This window comes from Camellia sinensis, chromosome 6, assembly GCF_055761805.1.
Source record: "Camellia sinensis isolate YWXY chromosome 6, ASM5576180v1, whole genome shotgun sequence".
Classification (NCBI taxonomy): Eukaryota; Viridiplantae; Streptophyta; class Magnoliopsida; order Ericales; family Theaceae; genus Camellia; species Camellia sinensis.
The window spans coordinates 30,990,760-31,013,633 of NC_138966.1; the positions used below are offsets into that span (position 1 = coordinate 30,990,760).

At 37.4% G+C, this 22,874-nt stretch overlaps 3 protein-coding genes across 4 annotated transcripts; all 3 read right to left on the minus strand.

The window, feature by feature from the left end:
* Positions 1–78: 78 nt before the first annotated feature.
* Positions 79–4,609, minus strand: LOC114278594 (kinesin-like protein KIN-7E). 2 transcript variants are annotated; one of them, XM_082873607.1, is made up of 9 exons: positions 3,220–4,609; positions 2,658–2,737; positions 2,443–2,527; positions 2,076–2,210; positions 1,208–1,308; positions 993–1,106; positions 825–906; positions 676–743; positions 79–582 (listed from the first exon to the last, which is right to left on the minus strand). In XM_082873607.1, exons 5-9 carry the CDS (start codon positions 1,259–1,261, stop codon positions 478–480), a joined length of 423 nt encoding a protein of 140 aa, XP_082729733.1. In that variant the 5' UTR covers positions 1,262–1,308; positions 2,076–2,210; positions 2,443–2,527; positions 2,658–2,737; positions 3,220–4,609; the 3' UTR covers positions 79–477. The 2 variants fall into 2 exon arrangements, with proteins under 2 accessions (XP_082729733.1, XP_082729732.1); XM_082873606.1 differs by having other exon boundaries at positions 2,658–2,751.
* LOC114274856 (uncharacterized) lies at positions 2,660–8,209 on the minus strand. Its single transcript, XM_082876015.1, has 10 exons — positions 8,170–8,209; positions 7,754–7,879; positions 7,564–7,677; positions 6,216–6,334; positions 6,002–6,086; positions 5,706–5,900; positions 5,400–5,473; positions 5,189–5,201; positions 3,215–3,361; positions 2,660–2,737 (listed from the first exon to the last, which is right to left on the minus strand). Exons 2-10 carry the CDS (start codon positions 7,874–7,876, stop codon positions 2,660–2,662), a joined length of 948 nt encoding a protein of 315 aa, XP_082732141.1. The 5' UTR covers positions 7,877–7,879; positions 8,170–8,209.
* Positions 8,210–16,526: 8,317 nt separating this feature from the next.
* On the minus strand, positions 16,527–21,903 carry LOC114282131 (uncharacterized). The gene is made up of 4 exons (XM_082876016.1): positions 21,882–21,903; positions 21,407–21,642; positions 18,434–18,531; positions 16,527–16,947 (listed from the first exon to the last, which is right to left on the minus strand). The coding sequence occupies exons 1-4, from the start codon at positions 21,901–21,903 to the stop codon at positions 16,527–16,529; spliced, it is 777 nt and encodes a 258-aa protein (XP_082732142.1).
* Between the last annotated feature and the right edge of the window lie 971 nt (positions 21,904–22,874).

Genomic DNA, 22,874 nt, shown 5'->3' on the forward strand with positions numbered 1-22,874 from the left:
CAATCATAAACATTACAACACAATTTTATTTCTTTACAATCATGTCAAGTACAAAGAGAGACAGACAGAGAGAGAGAACAGAATCAACTTAACCTTCTCCACCAAAAAAATAGCAAGACTGTCTGCAAGATAACAAGGTAAAAGCTACATACTAAACTTTACATTCCCAATATATACATTCATGCAGCAGTGGCATGAAAGTTACCCTTAGATGGCTTCGCACATTCGCTTGCTTCTTCCATTCTCTTATTCTCCTACTTAATGTATTGGGAAAGCCACTTCAGTTATTAGAAAATTGCGGTTAATGTGGCAACCCTCTTTCAGTCTTGTACCAGCTGATAATGTCTGAGTAGCACGCTTACTTCCTGTAAGATCAACGAAATTCTGGACAAAGAACCAACTTACATTTTACATTTCTCACTAAACGTCCTATAAAAACAAGAATTATTCGAAAAAAGCTCCTTGCACAAATAATTTTTACTGGCCACTAATCTCAGTAAAAATAACTCTCCATACCACAGAGGCTGAAAGAGTGCTCGAGCTTTCACTACCTAAGAATTCATGACCACAACTTTCAACTGTCTGCAAGAATCAATTATTATGTAAAGTCAATGAAGAGGTTAAACACTTCAAATTTGTATTAGGCAATAACTACTTCCGGAAATGACAGCATACCAGTCGGAGAAGTTGATGAGATCCGGAACTCGTTTCATTCAGAGAGGTCTCCCCTATTTGTCTTTGAGCTGCACGAATGCAATGCACTGAATAGACTTACAATATCATCCAAGAAAACAGGACTACTATGACCAATTGACGATACTTACCTTCACAAAAAGAGAGGAGCTCCTTTAGACGGTCCCAGTCCCTCAAAATCTCCTCTGTAAGTTTCTCGACAATGGTTCCTCTCTGCAGAAGAGAGAAGAGACCAGCTAAAGATGTTTGTGAAAATTCAGTTTAATGTCATTTGTATTCACATCAAGTACAATATTCACCTCTGGATCATCAAGTAGCCTAAGTGGGCCACTAGCTGGGCTTAGGAGGTCTTTGACAACTTCATTGTAAATCTCAATTGCAGAGAATTTCAATACAAATTCTCTATCATTATGCTAGATGTTGAAAAAAATACAGCAACATTGAGTAGGAATTCGTACAAGTGTAATTGATTTCAGCAAACAATATTGGGAAAAGAATGGCATTTTTAATGTACCATATGTATGTAGTCAAATAAATCAGCTACAGCATGTTCAGTAATGCCAGACATTGTGTATGTCTTTCCACTGCTTGTCTGCCCATACGCAAAAATAGTTGCTGCAAAAACATTTTAATGGTGAAAATTTTCACTACTTGAAGTAACAAAATTTCAGCAAAATAAGGAAACAATGGATGAGAAGAATGCTCACAATTACTTATATTTTCGACCCACAACAGAAATTACTTAAATTTCATTACTTATTTTTGACCCACAGCAAAATAAGGAAACATCGGGAACACACCATAATAATTTTGACCCACAACAGAAATTCCTGCCATCTGTATATACTCAAATCAGTTAAAAACTCTAAAACAAAACCAAACTCAACTGAAACTACTTAAATAGCTAGACATGTGGCCCTAGAAATGTACAGTCAGATAGCCAATTCTAAACAGTTGGGACAAGGCTCTGTTCAGAAAGGATAAATGAGATATGGTGTAAATGGTTTAATGAAAATAAGAGTCTTTATAAAATTACAAAGTCAGAGTTGTGGTGTGTGCACCATCAAAAAGTTAGAAAACATGTGAAAAAAGCTATTATTAAACAAGAATGTTAATGCTGATCACCTAAAATACAGAATAGAAGGGCCATCTAATACAACCAAAAAAGAAAAAAAAAAAAAAAAGGTAGACATTGAAAATCACAAATTTTAAGTGTTCATTGCATCCACTCGAAACAATAAAATCTTACTAGTTATAGATTTAAAGGGGTATGAATTGCCAAAAATTCCAAATACCTCAGCCAGTGTAACAGATATTGGATCAATGAAAAATTACCATCTCAAACCTTAACATAGCAGAACCAGAATGAAACACAGACATACCGTTGTATCAAGTTTCCAACCAACAGCTGCGGCAGCAATCTCCATGCCAATGTAACCACCAACAACAACAACCACCTTCTGTGCTTTCTCTTATAAAATGAAAACCAGTGTGTGACAAAATCCCCTCTACAGATCCTAATTTAAAAAAATAAAAAATAAAAAAATAAAATCTAGCTATTTTCAAAAGAAACTCATAGCATTTGCCATTCGGTTATCGTTAATGCAACTTAACAAGCTTGTGTATGTAGAGTTTTACAACAGAAACATTAGCTTCATCACCATATTATTAACCTGAAGAAAGTAGAATTAAGTTGACAACCAAAATATGATAAATAGATAAATGATAAGTGTAACAAACGAAAATTACCAGTGATAATATCAGTGAATCAGCATTTGCAACATCCCGAATATAGTGAACACCGGGTAAGGTTCTGCCAATCTTCTCTAGAAATCTGAAGCCAAGGAAACAAGCATTTAATGGATTAAAGGAAGGAGGCTTGTGACTCCCTTTCCATGTTTTCAAGTTGAGTGTAGTAAAGGAATTCTCATAAGAGCAGCTTTAAAGGGAATAGGGGTGAAAACCTTCATAGGAGTGGAAGGACTTTAATTCCATCTTCTTGCTTTCCACATTTACCCACATCATGCAAATCTTCAAACTCAACCTGCAGTTCGTTCACTAAACATTTTCCAAATTCACATCAACTAACCCATGAGCCACCTAGATACAAGTTAAACAACAGAACATCCAAGGTTTTGCATACTTTCTACATGAGCTGTTTATTGTCCTTAAATTGATCAGCAATGGGAATAATGGAAGTGAAAAACTTCAGTTATTTGATTAAGATTTTCACTTCCATTATTTGATTAAGAAGATACAGAAAAGTCATGTCATTGCTCCATTTTTTTATTATTATTATCACTGAAAAAAGAAAAAGAATGTAAGATCTTTCTTTGGAACACAATAGTAGTAGTGGCCAGAGAGGGAGCGAGGACAAGTTCATTCTTCACCTTTACTTTAAAAAATAAATCAATGTACAATGAAAAGAGAATAAGCAATTTGACAACTGAATATAAAAGAAATGCATGTAGTGGCTCATAGGATAACAAAGAATTAGTTAAGCAGTTGCTATACTAGAAACCTCACCTTTAGAGGAACTAGATTTTGTACAGACTAGTCTCCATATGGGAGTAACTGTTTTTTGCTTTTTCCAATCCATAACGCATTGCCTATCTTTTGCACCAGCCATTTTCCACTTATGGTTCAGACTATGATGAAAACTGCATTCCTGCACAAGAGTTAGCAGCAACAATTAAGCTAACAGCAACTTGAATAAGCTTAACCTTACCTATTATGAGCCCTGTCAAAGCAATAGTTTGGTAGCCAATGCCAAAACTGACAACAGGACCATATGGCTTCAAAAGCATTCTTTTCAAACAGGTTTTTCTTTTCCTTTTTCTGAAATATGTTACATGATTCCCAAAAAGAAAACACCTCTATCTATTTTTTCAAGCTTAAGATAAACAAATATGTTTGAAGGTCAACATCCTCAGTATACTAGAACCAATGCAGGTCCTCCTCATCTGTGCATTTGGGGAAAAGGGAATTGAAAGTCCATTGGTAGCATGGAGAAGCTTGTTCTTAACAAGATTAATTCTTCCTTGAACCATTTATGGGATTTGTAGACAATTTATGTTATTGTTGTTTCATACAAAAATATCTAGCTTCTCTTTTGATGTACACCCTCTATATATGGATTGCACCTCCTTTTAATGTGCCTTTTTGGCATATGTTTACTTATTAGGAAAAAGAAAGGGAAGCAAGAAAGAGGGAAAAAAATTGCATTAGAAATAATAAAAATTGCTTGATTCTCCTTGATTGTTGATAGTCATATTTTCCACCTAATAACATCCATCAACCCACTGGGCAGAGGCAGATCCATCCCCACCACCAGTTCTGCCCACCAACCTAACACTGATCTCCTCAATCCTCTCTTCTTCCAGCTAATTCATCTTTTTCACTTTTTCCCTCCCTTTAACATTTTCATTTACCGTAACCATATTACTCTTCTTTATTGTTGCATCTATAGGTCTTCATTGAACATGATCAAACCATCTTAGTATGTTCTCACTTCACTTATCTTCAATTGGTTACCATTTCATGAATATATCCATTTCTAATCAAGGCATTGCTTCTATGAGAAATAAAGGCATTTCTAATCAAGGCATTTCTGAACAAAAATCACTAGACATGAAAAAGGCATTGCTTCTATGAGAAATATAGATATTTGGAACTATTTTATTTTTCTGGTTATAGAACAGGGTTTTAGTGCAAAATATTGAGGGCTATTCTTGCATGTAAGCTGTAACTGGCAATAGTAAGTTTGCTATTTTTCTGGTAAGAGAGAAAAAGGAAGGAAAAAAAAAATGATGGCAAGAATCTAGGAATCTTGACCAACTTTAGATCACTAACTTTAACGAGGTGAAGATCTTCAATCCAAAGGGTATCCATGATTTTAAAATGATGATTAAGGGAAAATTAGAACTACCATGGATGATATTTTGTGATTCATCAATCACGTCGCACTTTTGTATCGGAAAGCCTGCGGCTTGAAATCCTTCTCTTCAAAAGGAATATTTGTCTATACACATGCATAGGTTATTTATACTCCTAACTAGACTTTAAAAAAAAGGGAAAAAAAAAATTCCGTGTCTGGATTGATTTAGAAGTAATAAAGATAATGTCACCCAAAATTATTGAATCAATCTACAATAAACCCCTCCTTTTTGTACTTTTTATTTTCATCTCTTATGTTGGATCAAAAAATAAAAATAAAAAAGGAAGAAGAAGAAGAGGGACTTATCTACAACAAGCTCAAACCATAAGTTTTTAAGTTGAGCCACTGGTTGCATATCTTAAGGACCGTCCCTTTGTTAGACAAGCTGTGATGTTCTACCTTTGCTGTGCTTTGTCACTGGACCAAACAAAGTAATTGACGCATCTCTCAAAGGAGCCCAACAGAATTCAACACAAATGAAGGGTATGTAATTACTCCTACTATATGGTTATGATGTAAACAAAAAACCTCAGTTTCAGACACATTAGAACAACATACCAATAACATAAACCTAAAGTCCACATGAAAAACTACAAAATCAAAAATCCAAGTGCTCTGTAGTCAAAGCCCCTAGTTTATTTCTATTGAATTGGATCGGATAGGATAATCAATAACCAGAATTTTTAAAAAATAAAATAAAATAGAACTCAATATCTTCATTGACCCTAAAGTAAAGAAATGCCTGCATTGTATAGATAAACATCCAAACATCAATAATTGCAAAGCATCCCTCAAAGTATCAGGAAAACCCCAAGATCCAACAAAGAAAAATCTGAAGTAACCCTAATCAATAATCATCAGTCGCAGACAAAGATTTAAGAATTAAAATTCGAAAATAAAACCCTTATTATTGGTCTCTAGAATACACTCCCATGCTCAACAGTTGCTGAGCATTATTCATTTAAATGCACATTTTGATTGTAGAGAAGCCATTGAAGCCAGATTTTTTTATTAAAGCGAGGATAATCCTGAAAGGCTGAAAGACCTCCTGCCTGTGCATAATCGCATATACAACCTGCTCCAATGCATACAATGAAAAATACCCACAATATGAGAGGAGAGGGGTGGGGTAACCAAATCCAGATGCATATGGTCTCAGTGATAATGATGATGATACCTCAGGGTTACGTGAAAGAGCGTAAGTTAGTATTGCATTTAATATTTCTAGAACAATCCTCAGGAAATCACTATAAATATGCAATTCTGTTGACTGCAAGAAATATATATGTTGATTTAGAAGAAAAATAATTTGGAAATGTAAGATAAGATCTAAATAGTAATGAAGCTAAAGGTATCGATTATGGTGACAACCATCTCTTCTGGAAGGCTGTCTCCTCTTGATTCACCATTCCCTATACGCATCTTATCATTTTTTAGCTCTGCTAATTTAGTGTACCTAACACACAACGTTTTAAAAAGATGACCAAATCAAAATCCCATAAAAGTAAAGATTCTATCAAAGTTATTAAGTATTCCACGTAAGAAAATAGATCAGACTGCTCTATGGAAACAATAAGAGACATACTTGCGTGAGAGCATATCAAAGAGGCTAACGAGTCTCTGTGATGCATATGCACTCAAATGGTGGACATGTGGTGCCATGTTGGCCAAAATTGGAAGACAGTTTGTGTGGAGGTAAATATCCTGCATCAATTAAATATGTCAAACACTATAGTAGGAAAGCCTCTGTAAAAGCAACTGTTTCAGATACTTACCTACATCTCAACACATCCATCAATATATCCAATATGCAAGGTAAAGACTTACTTTCCAGTGTATTTACAAATGTTTGGTAAAAACTTACTTTCCAATGTATTTTCTGAATGTTACAATGTCCTTTGACCATATAAATACAGACAAATCCATAAATATATTGAATGGCCCTAAAGATGCTAAGAACTGAGGCTCCATATCCTATGGAAAAAGTTCATTTATCTCTTGCCATCATTTACACTGTATTTTTAATGTGACGAAGCTGGGGATGTTGCACCCTTCAAAAGAGATCTGTCTGTGTAATTAGAATTAGGATAAGTTACATGACATGTGACAGACAACCAAAGTTATTAGCCCAAATATGAGCAACTATGTAGGAAGAGATTGTCCTTTGTCCTTTTGCATTTAAGGTTTATATAATAAATGTTCATTATTGTTATGATGAATTGCCATTAATTTTATACAAGTAGATATATGAAAATGTTAAATAAGCAATGGAGTGACAAGAAGAGTTAATAATATTCTAACGGCATTGTAATTTTCATCATTAATTTGTAGTATTTTTTTTTTTTTTTTGAGTGAAGGGGGGCATCAACTAGATAACTGCAAATAAAAATAGTCAAAGAAATTCTGCCCATGGTGAAAAGATACTACATTTCCATCAGAGGTAATTCTTGTATTTTAGAATTGATAATATATCAGAATGTTTTACGTGTGGACTGATTATTTTCCCATGACATAACTAATAAATTCTCTATCAGCATACCACATAATTTTGTTCCTCTATTAATGTGTGTTCATGTAAGTCTTAAAAGGGAAATTGCCTGAACTCACAAATTTTCCACACACACAAAAAATATATATATATATTTAAGAAATTAAAATATATATATATATATATATATATATCTTTACTTAGCATCAACATTGAAATTGATATATCTAAATTTTAAGATCTCAACAAATCTCCAAAAATTCATACTGTAAGCATTGACAAATTTTGACAACAAGCACGTATGAGACAATCTTCTTTTCATGGGTCATACAAATCGATCTCAATTTCTGAACTGAAACAAGGAATCTATCACAACAATACCAAGAGAACACATAACAAAGTATTTAAATATAAATAATCAGCAGACATGGGCACCAAGCCATACCCGTAGCTTAGATAGGTTGTAATTCACAGTCCTTATCAGAATTATGATCATCAAGGAACCAAGAGAAGTTTGATGGAGCAGGCGTTCTTGGTACCATGGAACACTTGGCAGCATCTGTTCAAATAAATAAGATGTTAATATGATCTTTATATAATCCAGTTAAATGATAGCCTACAAAGGCAGTACTCACCAGCTTGTGAATACTGGCATTGATAGAAGAATCTTGACTAAGTACTAGCAGAATAATTAGCACCATGTAGATTTGATTGGATTTCCCTTTTGAAGCATTATACAGTGTTTCCAGCATGGGCATCAACTGTTGATTTCATTGCATAATGCAAATCAAATTAGGATATGTGGCATTTATGTTACGTAAACTACTAAAAATGATGACTGCTCATAAGATTTTTTAGTTACCATTGTACACAAAAAAATTTAAATTGTGTCCATAACATCACTTATCTGACAAGTAATAACCATTGTTCTTTTTTTTTTTTTCTTTTTTTTTCTAAAAATTTTGTTTTATCTCTTGCCAAGGTTACCACACAACAATAGGTGGGCTAAGTAAATACAAATAAGATGGAAATGATAGCTGCCACTCCATACCAGTGTATCCAAATCTGTTCGCACCAAGACATACTCCAGAAAATTTAGGTGTTTTGAAGAACAGCCTCCCGGAACAGTTGCCGCCGCCGCTGATGAGGTTTTAGGTGTTTTGAAGAACAATAACCCCAACAACAGGAAGGAGATTGAAATTGTTGAACCCTATGTCGAATCATGTTTTCAATCAGATGGTTTCCTTTGGGAACCTAATCACTGATTTCCAAGAAGAAGAAGACAATGTTATGATTGATGATAATGTGGGTTTTACTGTTGTGTTTGACGAGGAAGAAGAACAGGAGGAAGAGAATGGGTTTTACTGTTGTGTTTGATGAGGAAGAAGAACAAAATGGTTTTGATGATGATGATCTTAAAGTTGAGACCAAGCTTTTAGGTCATCTCCAATTCGATAATTTCAGCCTTGTTAAGTGTTTGTTGCAGAACCGATTGAAGATTGTATGGTGTACTCGTCTAGCCAGGGCCGAGGATCAGGAGACGAGAGAGAAGATTGAGGAAGAAATGTTGGATTCTGGACTGGAATTGGCTACAATTCTTGAGCAGTTGCAAGCCGATTGAGAGAGAGAACACAGAGAGAGGGAGAGTTGGAGACAGAGGAGATCAGGGCCTTTTTTTAATTTTTTTTTTTTGTTTTCCAGGTACAAAACGGCGTCGTTTTGTATTTGGCGACCAAATTTTTTTTGTCGCCAAAAAATTTCATTTCCCCCCTCCCTGTTTGAAATTTCCCTCCCAAACACTTTTGGCGACCAAAGCACCACATTAGTCACAAAAAAGGTACCTTCAGCAACAAATTTTTTTAGTCGCTAAATCTCAATCAACGGCGACTAAAATATTAGTCGCTAAAAGTACAAATTTGGCGACTAAATTTTTTTGGTCGCCAAAATGTAACCTTCCGCGACCAAATTTGTAGTTGGTCGCGAAAAGCATACCAATTTCTGCGACTAACTCATTTTTGGTCGCCAAAATGTGACCTTCTGCGACCAACTCATATTTGGTCGCCAAAAATATTGATCATTCACGACTAATTAATATTTGGTCGCCAAATGTCATTTTTTTGCGACCAAAAATATTTTGGTCGGTAAAAGTGGTCGGTAAATGTGTAAATTCTTGTAGTGTACCTCCATCTTTGCTGCATTTTGGCTTGCTTCACAACGGTTGTTTTTTCTTTATTCCAACCCATTTGATTGTTTTAAAAAAAGGGAGAATTATTTATAAGTCTTATTTCGGACACTTATGCTATGTTAAGTCCTAAGTAAAAACTTATATTCTCATAAGGCCTATGGGAAGTTACTTAACACATTTACCCTTAATAGTAGTTGTTAATATCATTAATAATATAAAAATCATATATAGAAAAATGAATGTTACCATAGATCATATCCATATACATTAATTTTGAAATTCAAAAAACACGTTATTTGTGGAAATCAAATGATCAGTTTGGCAAAATTGTAGGGGTTAAAAACAAGTAGCTATGTTTTGTGCCTCTACGCTAATGTAAACTGCTGATTCAGTTGTTAACATTTCGAAACTCACCATGAACAGGAAAAGGGGCGCGATTCGACGATGACATTCAAGGGGAAGGTGATAACGGTTATCGTCTACAGTGAGAAGGAGAAATGATAACTCCGAAACGTAAGTGTGGATTTGCCCCTGTTTTGCAATGTTTATTTATTTGATTTTTATTAACAATCCAAAACTAGGGTTTATGTAACCTGCAGTCGTAATCTGTATGTATGTTGGGGTTGTACGATGGAGGTTCTGCGGGTTGACCAGTGTGGGTGATTTATGCTTGATTTGTTGTTGTATTGGGTTTGCTAGACTATTTTGGAGGCCACAGTCACATTCATTAATTGATTTTATTTCTATTTCTTTTTCGATCCGAGCATAGTATTGGGTTTGGTAGACTATTTTGGGGGTTTCTCGTTGTGGTACGATGTCGTTTGGTTATGCGCCTTAAATTTTTAAAACCAGTTGTTGAATGTGAATGGTGCCACGACTTGGTGTTGTGTGTTTTACAGTTAATGAATGTGATTGTGGCCCAATATGAAATTAGTGTCGGATGTGAGTGGAAGCACATGTAAGTTGGACTATGTGTATAGTGCCACGTTGTGGTACGATGTCGTTTGGTTGTTTTCACTAAGATATACAAGTAAGTTGACGGACGTGGCTGGCGCCACGTCCTATTTTGATCTGCTTGCATGTTTGTGAATTTGTCAAATATTCGAGGGACAGTGTTTGTAGATTGTGGCATGGAGAGAAACAAAAAATGTATCATGATTTGGATTGTGTGGTTGTGATTTGATGCAAGCATATGAAGAGGTTACATTTGTTTGATAGTAGTTTTCGTTGACAAGCTTCACGTAACACATTATCTTTTATTTTTGGGTTCAGATTATTAAAGGAATTGGCATGACTGACAGTATTCATGGTCACATGGAGTACTTCACATTCACTTTTTGAATCATGGTCGTGCATGTGGGTGTGAAATTACTTTTAAATTTATGAGTTGTGTGACAATAAATTTCGTTATAATGTCTATTGGAATTTTTGGGGTGAATATTACATGTTTGAACTGTGAATGTGCAATGAATATGAACAACAAAACAGGACATGCAAAAAGTGTCACATCATGTTTGTTTTTGTAGTAGTTTTCAATGACAAGCTTCACGCAGCACATTTTCTTTTATTTCTGGGTTCAACTAATTGCATTAATTGGCATGTCTGTATGTATTTCATGGTTACGTCGAGTACTTCATAGTCACATTTCTAATCATGGTCGCGGGGACAATATTACATGTTTGAATTGTGAATCTGCAATGAATATTTTGGAGATAAATTTCACAACCTTGGTTTTCTTTGGGTTCAGATTATCACATTAATTGGAATGTCTGACATTATTCACAGTTACATCAGGTACTTCTCAGTCACATTTGAAACCATGGTAGTGAATGTGGCCGCTTAATTACTCACAAATTTCTGAATTGTGTGACAATAAATTCTACTAAAATATCTCTTGGATTTCTCGGGACGATTATTACATGTTTGCACAAAGAATGTGCAATGAATATTTAAGACAAAGTAGGACATGCAGAAGGTGTCACATCACATTTGTTTTTGTAGTAGTTTTGGTTGACAAGTTTCACGTACCATATTTTTGGTTACTTTTGGGTTCAAATTATTACATTAGCTGGCATGTCTGACATTAGTCACAGTTACATCAAGTATTTCTCAGTCACATTTGAAACTATGGCCGTGAATATGGGCGCGTAATTAGTCACAGTTACATCAAGTACTTCTCAGTCACATTAGTCACCATGGCCGTGAATGTGGGCGCGTAATTAGTCACAGTCACATCAAGTACTTCTCAGTCACATTAGTCACGTCACGAACATACTGACATGCAATGTTACGTATTGCTATTATATTACATATTCACATACGTTTTCAGTGGGATCTTACTTGTATGTGAAATGTGAAATTTTGGTGGCATTTTTTCCAGGGGGCACAATTAAAGGTACACCACAGAAAGGCTGCAAGACGAAAGTGAGCAGCTGTGAAAAGACTACAACCGGTAAAAGACGGCGGTCTCAAACTCCATCATAGAATGTGAACGTATTAGGGCAAAGCAGTGCCCAAAAAGGAAAGAAGCTGAAATATGAGCCTCAACAACGACTGAACAAACAACCAAGATTTTGCTACCGTTCCAACGTTGCTAGAATTGTGAAGCTGGTGGCAGTGTCTAAACTGAAAGACGAGCATTTGCAACATCTTCAGAAAACACCGTTCTGGTTGCTGTTGGATACGATGCGAAAAACCGATCTAAACCAACATGAATTCCAAAAATGCGATGATATTGTAATGAGGATCATTCAGACATTTGTTCTAGAAAAGTCGGCTTTCATGATTGGTGGTAAACACATTGAGTTGATGAGCATCGATATGCAACTAATATTTGGAATTCATGGTGGTAAGAAGAGTTTAGATGTGTCACATGGGCCAAGGCTCCCGACTGACTTCATCCAACGAAGGTGTCCCAACATAGCACGCATAAACTTGAAGACCATTAAGGAGTTGTTAATGGATGCATTACTCGAGAACACTACTCAGGATCACCAGGATGTAGCAAAGTTACTGTGTTTGTACTTGTGTGGGAAGTTATTCTTTGCTACTTCAGGCGAGACCGTGGGATGGGGGTTCGTCTGGGTTGTAGAGGATCTAGAGAACATGAAGGCATATGATTGGGCTTAAGCAATCTGCACAACTTTGATGGAGTCAATTAAGGGATTTTACTCTAGGCCAGAGAAAGTTACTGGATGTGTTACTGCTCTCCTTGTAACTGCTCTGTTTTTTTGTTTTTCCAATAATATAATTTTGATTTTGTTGCATAGCTTTAGCACGTGTATTTGTTTTGAAAAACTTTTACAGCTAATGTTTTTAACCCATGGTCACACAGTTTTGGATATGTGAGCACACCAACTTGATACAAACAGATCGTGGAGATGGATTTCCGAGGTTTATGAAATGGAATATCAGCAAGTTGGTCACAAAGATAAGAGCAATGGACATTGAGCAGCCACATGATGTTGAAGTATGATTTTTTGTACCACTAGAGTAAATATTAGATGTGGCAAATACTATTTTTTATTTTTTATTTTCAAATTGTTTGCAGGTTGTGGTAGGAGATCTACACATCAGTCATTCTGAACGGTGCTTCACGAAGACGAAAGACGTTAAACAAATTGGAGCAAAGGTCGAATGTTCAAATCGCAGTGGGGTTGGTGTTGAGAGTAATGATCAGTGTGTTCGGTGTGCGTCTACGTCTGAAGAATACCACTGTGAGGCAAACGTACTTGCCATTATGCCATTGTCAACATCGTTTCCATCTGATGTGAATGAGAAGACAAAGCTACAAGGGGTGGATACTCATGTGACCCCGATCAACGACATTGGGCAAATGACTTGTGATGTGGATTTAATGGCTGGTATTAATCAAAACACTAGAACAATTGTGTTGCAGAACTCGCTTGTGAGAAACATTAAAAAGAAAAATAGAAAGGTGCATAAACTGCCAAAGTATGAATATCCACTGGTTTTGGGGAGGCAGATGAAATCATCTGATAGTGGTGTGGCCAATGGGGGTGAGTGTGCCAGTAAACAAAAAATGGAAGATGAGATCATTGAGGTTGACAACATTGCAGACCCAGATAGGACATTTTCTCGGTTCGACTTGACTAATCGTTTACCAATCTGGAAGTTGTTATCAACGCAAAAGAAAGACAAGCTTAAAGAATCATATGAGAAAGGGGGTGACAGGTAGGTTATGCAACTTGCTCTTACTATTTTGCATTTGTACATGAATTTATTGGTCAAAAAATGTATTGTAGTGCGCAAGTCTGGACTGGGCAGAATGGTACCAACTTTGTGTCTTTCAATGACATACGAGCGATCGTTAAGGGGCTGACATTACGAGGCAATATAAGTATGGTATTTCTAATTATTCGTGAAACTTCTGAAGCTTCTTCACATAGAATGCAATTTAGGTACATGTATAGAAGAGAAGGAAAATAAAAATTGTTTTCTTTTTCACATAGGTGATTGATACATACGCAGAAATGCTGATATACGAGCAACAGATGAAGGCGCCTAAATCTGTGGATGAGAAAAAATCATACATTTTCAGCACATTATGTTTGGTAAGACATGCAACTGATGAAATGAATATTGTCATTTTTAGTTTGTCATTTTAAATTTCCAAAATGAATGCCTGCAGCCTACGATAAGAGATGTGGCCAAAGATGTACGTGACAGGTACTTGGCAATGCGTGCCCCGCATGCCTTGAAGGCCAGATATATTCAATTCCCAATCCACTTAGATAACCATTGGACACTAATGGTTTATGACACTAAGGAGGGGTTTTGGATGCATTACAACTCTATGAAACCAAGACGTGGGAGGGAAGACCAACATTACTGGGAAGCATGGTTGCTGGTTAGTAAACATCAATTACTTTCTTGCAGTGATATTTGTATTTTATTTTGGACAACTAAACTAATTATTGTAATATAAATTTGACAATAATGTAGAAATCCTACTTTGAGGATTACATAAATCACAAACTGAGGGTGGGCACAGTTGAAACACAAGACTTGGTGAAGGAGCTTCTAGTTATTGATTATTGTCCACAGCAAAAACCAGACTCGTAAGTTTGTTACGTTTTTTTGCAACATATGCCATTCATGTTTCCATACATTGCACGTGGTTTGTTTTGACATTGTTACTAATGACTTAAATTTTCGTAATAGGAATGATTGTGGAATTATAGTATGCTTCATTATGAAGCAACTTGTGCGTCACCTAGATGTTGACAAGTCAATGGGAGGGGAGAGCTGTAGAACAATGCGAGCCGGTATGGTGAAGTCATTTGTGAATGACAGGAGAAGGTCATTTGTGGCTGGCAATTGACTATCTTCTGATGGTGGTATATGGGTGCAGATTTGATATTTTCGGTATATAATCACACTTTATTTGTTTTGGAATGGTATAAAAAGTTTGCTGGTACAGGAAAAATTGGATGTTTTTGATATTTTTGGTTGCATTGTCAATATGGATTACTGATTAGTGTATTTTGTTTTGGGAATAGGCAACAATGGTTAATTGATTTTTTTGGATATGCACTTTATTTTGTAAATATGGCTTTATGTGTCATTCAGTAATGTCAATAGGAATTTAAGGGCAGTAGGAATGTTGGCTACATAAGTGTGAATGTGGTTGCATAAATGTGAATATAATTGGTAATGTGACTCATAATGTGAGGTGAATGTGAATGGTAATGCCATAAAACGATGTGGGTTGTTCATTTCTAATACACAGATTGTGTTTGTGAATGTATGGCAGTGTTTGGTACTTGTATTAGGGAATGTGAAATTGCAAATGTGAAAGTGGTTGAGTGAGTGTGAAGTTGTATGTAAATGTGATGGTGATTGTGACAAGGAATGCGAATGTGAATGACAGAACATGTTTGGTTGTATACTTGTAACACCCAAAAAGCAAATGTGAATGTATGACAGTGTTTTGCACTTTTTTGCGAATGTGGAATACAAATGTGAATGTGTTTATGTGAATGTGAAGGGTTGCGTTTATGTGATGGTAAATGTGAAATTGGATGTGATTGTGAATGACAGAACATGTTTGATTGTATACTTGTAACACCCAAAATGCAAATGTGAATGTATGACAGTGTTTTGCACTTTTTTTCGAATGTGAAATACAAATGTGAATGTGGTTGTGTGAATGTGAAGGGTTACGTTTATGTGATGGTGAATGTGACAAGGAATGTGAATGTGAATGACAGAACAGGTTTGGTTGTATACCTGTAACACCCAAAATGCAAATGTGAATGTATGACAGTGTTTTGCACTCTTTTGCGAATGTGAAATACAAATGTGAATGTGGTTGTGTGAATGTGAATTGTTATGTTTATGTGATAGTAAATGTGAAATTGGATGTGATTGTGTTTGTTAGAACAGGTTTGGTTGTCTACATTTAATAGCAAGATTGTGCTGCCGAATGTGTAACAGTTTTGTGCATTTTTCTTACTGAGTGGGAAACTAGGAATGTGAATGTGTTCATGTAAATGATATTGCCAAATTTAATGTCATTGCGAATGGGTAGGTGTATGTGAATGTGAACGTATAGGTGAATGTGAATGAGAAGGTGAGAAGGAATCTTGGTTGGCTTTGACAGTTTAATATGTCAAGAATTTGTTGTAATTTAACACTGACTAACTGGTTGCGCGATAACCTGTCATACGGAGACAATAACAACAACATCACCTATGTTACAAAATAAATGTCTTCTCACATACAAGGCTAGCGTGCAACACATTTTGTCAAACGTATTTTGCAGGTCTGAAACATATGTTTTCATGACCAAATAAATAAATATGTAACACTAACATATGAATGAGACAGTGTGAAAGAAAAAATAGCTGAATGATCAATTGTAAACAGTGTCTTCGCTTATTAAAATCTGTCATCAATTGGCTTCGATACATGTTACTACGATAATACGATGCTGCTGTTCAAAACAGATTACAAAAGTTCCTGCTAAATGCCTATTACTAAATCGGTTCTTTACATGTATTTCGGTTGTGGCTGCCCATGTGGCCATATCGACCGCACCTAATCTGACTTAGTTTCTCTTCCCGAGATGGTATTCGATTCTTCTTGGGTCGCCCTGGAGGACGTTTAACTGCCGGAGGATATATGATGAAGTCGTCTTCCGAGAATGAGGGTTTGTCAACTGTTGGTATTGGCTGAATGTATCCGGAATAAGCGGCCTTTTATTGATCAACGGTGAAAAATTGTTCAACACATGTACTGAAATCCCTTCCACTACTCTGTATTGCAACCACTGCATGTGCACATGGGAATCCATTCAATTGCCACTGGAAGCAAGAACATGAACGCTTGCCAACGTCTACCAACACCGTTGGAAATGAATGGACCTCGTATATGTCTTCATTTGACTGGCTAACAATCCATGTGCAACCATTGGAGTACACCTCCCTAACACGGCTTTCCATTTTTGAATAAAGTAACCCATTCCAATTAGTAGCCAAAACTTTACGCTCAGCCCTCATAGTCATTATTTGATTTCTGATTGTATCAACCAACCTTGTGATTGGATAATTACGGGCATCAAGTATCCATTTATTAAACGATTCTGCAGCGTTTGAGGTCATCTCCCCATACCGTTTGCCCCTATTCACATTATGAAAATATAATGAAAATGCTATCACATATTGGGTACTTGCAATGTTAGCACGTGTAAGTCTCGGACGAACCTGAAATATGCGTTGGCCCAATGCTTCGGTGGCATATTGTAGACTGCCTGGAACTCTCTTCGCACACCCCTCTTTTCGGAGAAAGCGCGAATTGGTTTCTAGCTACTACAGTTTGGACTCCTATCACGGTTCTAAATCTAATCTTACAAAGTGCAATGTAAGACTGATAAATCACCAAAGAGTCCAAATCCGGCAAATCGTTTTGGAAAATCGATTTTAATCAAAAAGCACCAAACATGGACTACTTTGCCAGATTTCAGAGTCGCCACCTAAATATTTTATTTTAGAAAATTTAGGAAACCCTGACTCGTGCCTAAGGCCACGTGTCCGTCATCACCAAAGTTGCCTCGGCTCGGGAACTTGGGTACGAGAGGGGAAGGTCCTAAAATGAGCACCCCCGCTCGCCCGATCAAAGGATCCGCCTCTACTAACATGATGTGTGGTTTTGAAAAGACATGTGTTCTTATTCCGGTTTATTAGCTAACCTTACTATGTGATGCACACAGCATACAAGTATAGACTCAATCACGCGGATTGGAACAAAACAATTCATGTTTGTTTTTCGAAAATGTTTGGAAGTGCTACTCGCAAGTAAGCTAAAACGCGGATTTGCCACCCTCAAGTGGGCTTAAAACATGGTTTTGTCACTTCGCAAAGTGGGCTTAAAACTCACAATCATCGAGTTGTTCCAATTCGAACAATCAAGCCTCCACCCACAGGCATTCAAATAGTTAATCACTTAAGCAAATAGCCTTATGGCAAGCATGCTATCATGGCAACACTTACACTCATGCAAGGATGCTAAAGCGTAAACATTTACAGTGTACTCCCAGCCAAGACAGAAGCTAATTAGAAATCAATGCATGATCCTAACTATGTTAAGTGCCTAATGCAACACATGCAAAAATACCACTAAAATAGGCTCGGCTATCTAAGATGGCATATGAATGCAACACTTGATAACATGCTTTGGAACACATATTCAAAAAAGTGTATTGAAATACAATGCAGTTTGAATGATGCGCTGAGCCCGGTGCATGCAAGACGAATGAATGATGCACGCATGCAAAGCATAAGTATGCTAATTGAAACATGCCCTAAAACTAACCATCAAAAGTTGGTAAATGAAAGGGAGAAAGACGTGGGGTTGGAAGACATTCACGCACACACGTACACTTATTACAGCATTTGTCCTCTCGATGGAGGGTCCAAATGAAATGAAAGCTAACTAGCTACGCTAATTAAGCTAACTATTACAAATCACAACTAATTAACTAACTAGTTAACTAATTACAAACACAAATGAATAGCTAAGCGCATTAACTATTTAAGTACAGAACCAACAAGTTAACTAGCTAAGTAAAGCAGTTAAAAGGTCTCGAGGACGAGGGATGCATGCATACTCAGTTGTTTCCTCCCGAAATCCTGTCGTCTTGCCACCTGTTGCCTCTGTTTGCATTCGCTTTGATTCCTGAACACTGAACCAATTCCCAGACTGCTTCTGCTCCAGAACCAGAATCACTTTGAACCATCTTCAAGCTGGTGGACTGTCGGCCACCAGGGGAAGCTGTAGGCCACTTGTCGACCACTTAAGGAGGCTGTAGGCCATTTAAAGTGGCCGGTTGGCCACTTCCTCTAGCCGGTCAGCCAGTTGCTTCTGCACACTTCCATTTTGCTGCAAATAGAGTTCAACAAGGGCAAAGCAAGGCATTTCTAGGGTATGTGTGTACAACCACCCTCCTTATCATTTCTCAAGCTCAAAGGAGTGCGGTACTCGACTCTCAGGCCACCAACCAAGCATCGCAATCCACGATGGCCGAGAAGTCGAGTTTGTACAAGTTAATGAATGCACAAGTAACACACAAGACTCGAGAGGCCTCCACCCTATCATGCACAATCAAGGGGGACATCGACTAAGAAATGAGGCACGTTTCATCATTTCAAGTATGAAACGTCCCTCATTTCTTGTGTTTGGATTATCGTCCGATCCAAACACATGCAATGCATCACACATGCAAATAACATACTTATCTATCAATGCTAGAGTGGTATGCATGAGGCTCTATCATATAAGCAATGCATGCATGGCATGTTTAGAAGTTAAGACATCAAAGCTAGTGAAGTGTTTTACACATGGGGCATGCACTACAATGCTCAAATGGTCAAACCAACTATGGACAGACCTAAGACATCTTAAAATAGTGGCCAAAACACATTAAGACTTAGGCACAAAAAGGTAAGAAATGCATGCTCATTCATTTGCTCGCAAGCAAAGCATAAAGCTTAACTTTCAAACACATTAAAAGGGGGACATATATGAGAGCATGACAGAGGTACAAGCACTGAAATCATATGCCAAATAATGACATATCATGCAAACAACACAAGTATAGCATGCTAGAAGACTCAAGCATTAAAGCTAGTGAGGTACACAACACTAGGACTATGCAATACAATGCTCAATGGACTAAACCAGCCCTAAACAGACCTAAGGCAGGTCAAAACAGTACCAAAAACATACTAGACTCGCAGCATAGATGGCAAGAAAGATATGCTTATGTATTAGCTCACAAACAAGGCACAAAGGCACAACTCTTAAACAAAATGAAAGAGTGATAAACATGAGAGTATAACAGTAGTTTATGCTCTGAATTTACATTCCAAATGATGCTATATCACACAAATGTCACAAATGAGGCATGCTAGGGGTCCCAAGACATAAGACTAGCAAAGGCCATTACACTATGGCCATACAAGGCAAGCCTCAAAGGGCCAAGATCATTCCAAACAAATTCTAACAAGGTCAAAACAAGGCTAAGAACCTACTTGAGCAGAGCTAAAACAAGCTAGAATTAGAGGCACAAAGCATGATGCATGTTAAGGCTATAAGGAGGATTGCACTACAAGTGTGTGAAGCATGCAAGAGGCAATCAAACCAACCCAAAATAGAGTTATATCATGTTAAAATATGGCCTAAAACATGCTAAGATGGAGCCTCAAGAAGGTAGAAAAACATGCCAAAGTGTTAAGCCAACAACACATGCAAACAAAGCACAAAAGGGGAGGACCACCCCCATCCATTTTGGGTCTCAAAACCCACTTTCCACCACTGAAATTTCTCTGGAATTCAGTGGTGAAAAGGCCAAACAAAGGTGATCTTAAAGGCCTCAAAGGATAGCTCAAGGTAAAGCAAAATAAGGCACAAAGGAGGTAGACCATCCCTAACTCAAACAAGGCCTCAAACAAACATCTTAGACACTTAAAAACAAAAGTTTTTGTAGTTGAAAGCTTGGCCTAAAACAACATGCAAAGATGGCCAAATGCTTAAACAAAACAAAGCTTTAAAAGGGGCTAGTCTCTTACCATTGAAGAACTAAGGCAAGATAGCAACTTCAGCAACAATCTTGGACCAAAACCAATGCCAAGACCTCAAAACAAGCTCCAAGGGACCTCAGCTCCAAAATGAAGGTGTTTGAGTAGGTGTTTGTGTGCAAAAGTGTGAAGAAACAACACTTTAAGGCTCAATATATATATATATATATAGAGAGAGAGAGAGAGAGAGAGAAAGAAATATAGAGAGAGTAAATTTTTGCCCTCCCAAAATTCTGAACCTCTAGAAAGGGAGAGAGAGCTCCCCTCTTATAAATTTCAAGTCTTAAGCTTGTTTGACAAGCTAGAAGCTTGGTGCAATCCCTCCATACACGTGTATGGAAGATGCCTTATGTGCCCAACAACTGGCATAGCTAGCAATAAAAATATCTACAAAAGCAAGAAAATGACCGTCGGCCACCTCCACTGGCCTACCGACCACCTAAAGTGGCCAATAGGGGGAAAAAGTGGCCTACAACCACCAAAAGTGGCTGACAGCCTCTCCTCTCCCTCTAGGCAAGAGGTAACAAGGTATGGCACAAAAACAAACCAAAAGGAAGAGATCCAAGAGGCCACAAGGCAAGGCACTCAGCCGGAAGCCCCGAAAACTAGCCTACGGGCCATTACAAGTGGCCTACAAGAGAGAAAAGTAGCCTACACCTACAAAAAGTGGGCTACATGCCTCTCTCTCCCTCCAGGCAAAGGCACCAAGGCAATGGTCCAAAAACAAACCAAAAAGAAGAGAGTTAAGAGGTCTCAAGACAAGGCGCTCAACCGAAAGCCCCGGAAACTCGAAACGAGCACAAACATGCGCAATCATCGCGTGCACAAACGATGACATCAAAGTCTTGAGGTCGGTCAAAAATGGGGTGCCTACCCATATCTTCCAAGAAATTATTTATTCCAGATCGTCCTGTTCCTTTTAGCTTCATCCAATGCTGCTGAAATGAAGCCTCGGTTGGAGCATACGCACATTCACGCAACTTGGCCATTAAACCGAAACGTACACGGTTGTCAACCCATCGTAATTTGTCCCTCAAATTTTCTTGGAGATGTTGTAAGCAGTACGCATGGTGTGCAGATGGGAATACAGTAGACAAGGATTCAAGTAGCCCAATATTACGGTCGGATACGAAAGTTAATGTGCGAGCACTACTAACAACCTTCGTCAGTTGTTGTAAAAACCAAGTCCAATTTGCAGTTGTTTCAGAGTCAACAATAGCAAAAGCTAATGAGAATAAACCTGGTAGATTTAACAGGTTTACCGTTAGATAAAATATTTTTAACAAAGTTTACGTCCACATTAACAATTGTTCATAATTCGAATTGCACCACACACAATGTTAGTAAAATAACATTAAATTGGAAACAATCTTGCAATTGGGGATCACCCACTACTCTAGTGGACTTAAAAAAAAAGGTTAGCCACAATGTAATGCGTTACTATTTGGAAGTATGAAGTAATCATCGTAAGAGACATACCTTTGTTACCATCCTTTCCCATCGCTGTAAGCAAATTGCCTTTAAATCTCCCTTTTAAAAAAGTGCCGTCAAGAAACAATAATGGGCAAATATGGTTGAATTCGTCAATGCAAGCTTTGAATGAAATGAAGAATCGCTTAAATCGGTCGGTAGACTACTCAAAATCCAAGTTGACATAACTCCCAGGGTTGTAATGCATAACCGCATCCGCGTACCACCTAAGTTGATCAAATGAAACATGATAGTCACCATACACTTCGCCTCTTGCCTTTTCCATACCTAACCATGCTACGTGGTAACTAGCATTAAGGTCGTACTCCTTTTTTAGGTCAAACACGACGTCAGTGGGACGTGTAAGCGGCTTATCACATAACCGATCACCAATAACATTGCAAACCAATTCAGAGTTAAGTCTGTTATTCTTCCCAGTGCGAACAACAGCACCACAACTATGCAAGGTGTTCAACCTCTTCAAGTAAAAATAACCATTGCATGTTTGAACCCTTCCATGTATCAACCATGAACACCCTTTTTTCTTTCGCAACGTGCACACTGCCGTAACCTGCACTGAATCATTTTTAACAAATTTGAAGTCAAACCCACACTCAATAGCATATTTGGACAAAACCAAATGGAAAGCATCAACACCCCCTTCGAAACATTGGCCTACATGACTAATGTCGTGTGACCAATCAACTGTCATCAACATTTTCTCACTATGGCAACAATAATTGGGCAACAAATCTATGCTAGGTTGGGGACCTGTAAATGGTTCACTATGAGGATTTAGTTGATTTGCAGACATAGTCCCACTGAATTGAGTACCTCGATTCAAATCAACCATGAACACCCTTTTTTTGTCTCGCAATGTGCACACTGCCGTAACTCGGACTGAATCATTTTTAACAAATTTGAAGTCAAACCCACACTCAATAGCATATTTGGACAAAACCAAACGGAAAGCATCAACACCCCCTTCGAAACATTGGCCTA

Bases quoted from the DNA above. Each gene is read 5' to 3' on its own strand.
- LOC114278594 (XM_082873607.1), bottom strand. From the start codon at position 1,261: ATGTCTGGCATTACTGAACATGCTGTAGCTGATTTATTTGACTACATA. The intron at 1,107-1,207 runs GTACATTAAAAA...TTCAACATCTAG, and splicing joins TATTTGACTACATACATATG to CATAATGATAGAGAATTTGT. The intron at 907-992 runs GTGAATATTGTA...TCTCTTCTGCAG, and splicing joins GGCTACTTGATGATCCAGAG to AGAGGAACCATTGTCGAGAA.
- LOC114282131 (XM_082876016.1), bottom strand. From the start codon at position 21,903: ATGGGAAAGGATGGTAACAAAG. The intron at 18,532-21,406 runs GTACGTTTCGGT...GTTCTGGAGCAG, and splicing joins TACGATGGGTTGACAACCGT to AAGCAGTCTGGGAATTGGTT. The intron at 16,948-18,433 runs GTATGCATGCAT...TAATGTGAATAG, and splicing joins TTTCGGGAGGAAACAACTGA to GGGCAAACGGTATGGGGAGA.
- LOC114274856 (XM_082876015.1), bottom strand. From the start codon at position 7,876: ATGCCCATGCTGGAAACACTGTATAATGCTTCAAAAGGGAAATCCAAT. The intron at 6,087-6,215 runs GTATGTCTCTTA...GTTGTGTGTTAG, and splicing joins TTTGATATGCTCTCACGCAA to GTACACTAAATTAGCAGAGC. The intron at 5,901-6,001 runs GTTGTCACCATA...TATTTCTTGCAG, and splicing joins ACAGCCTTCCAGAAGAGATG to TCAACAGAATTGCATATTTA.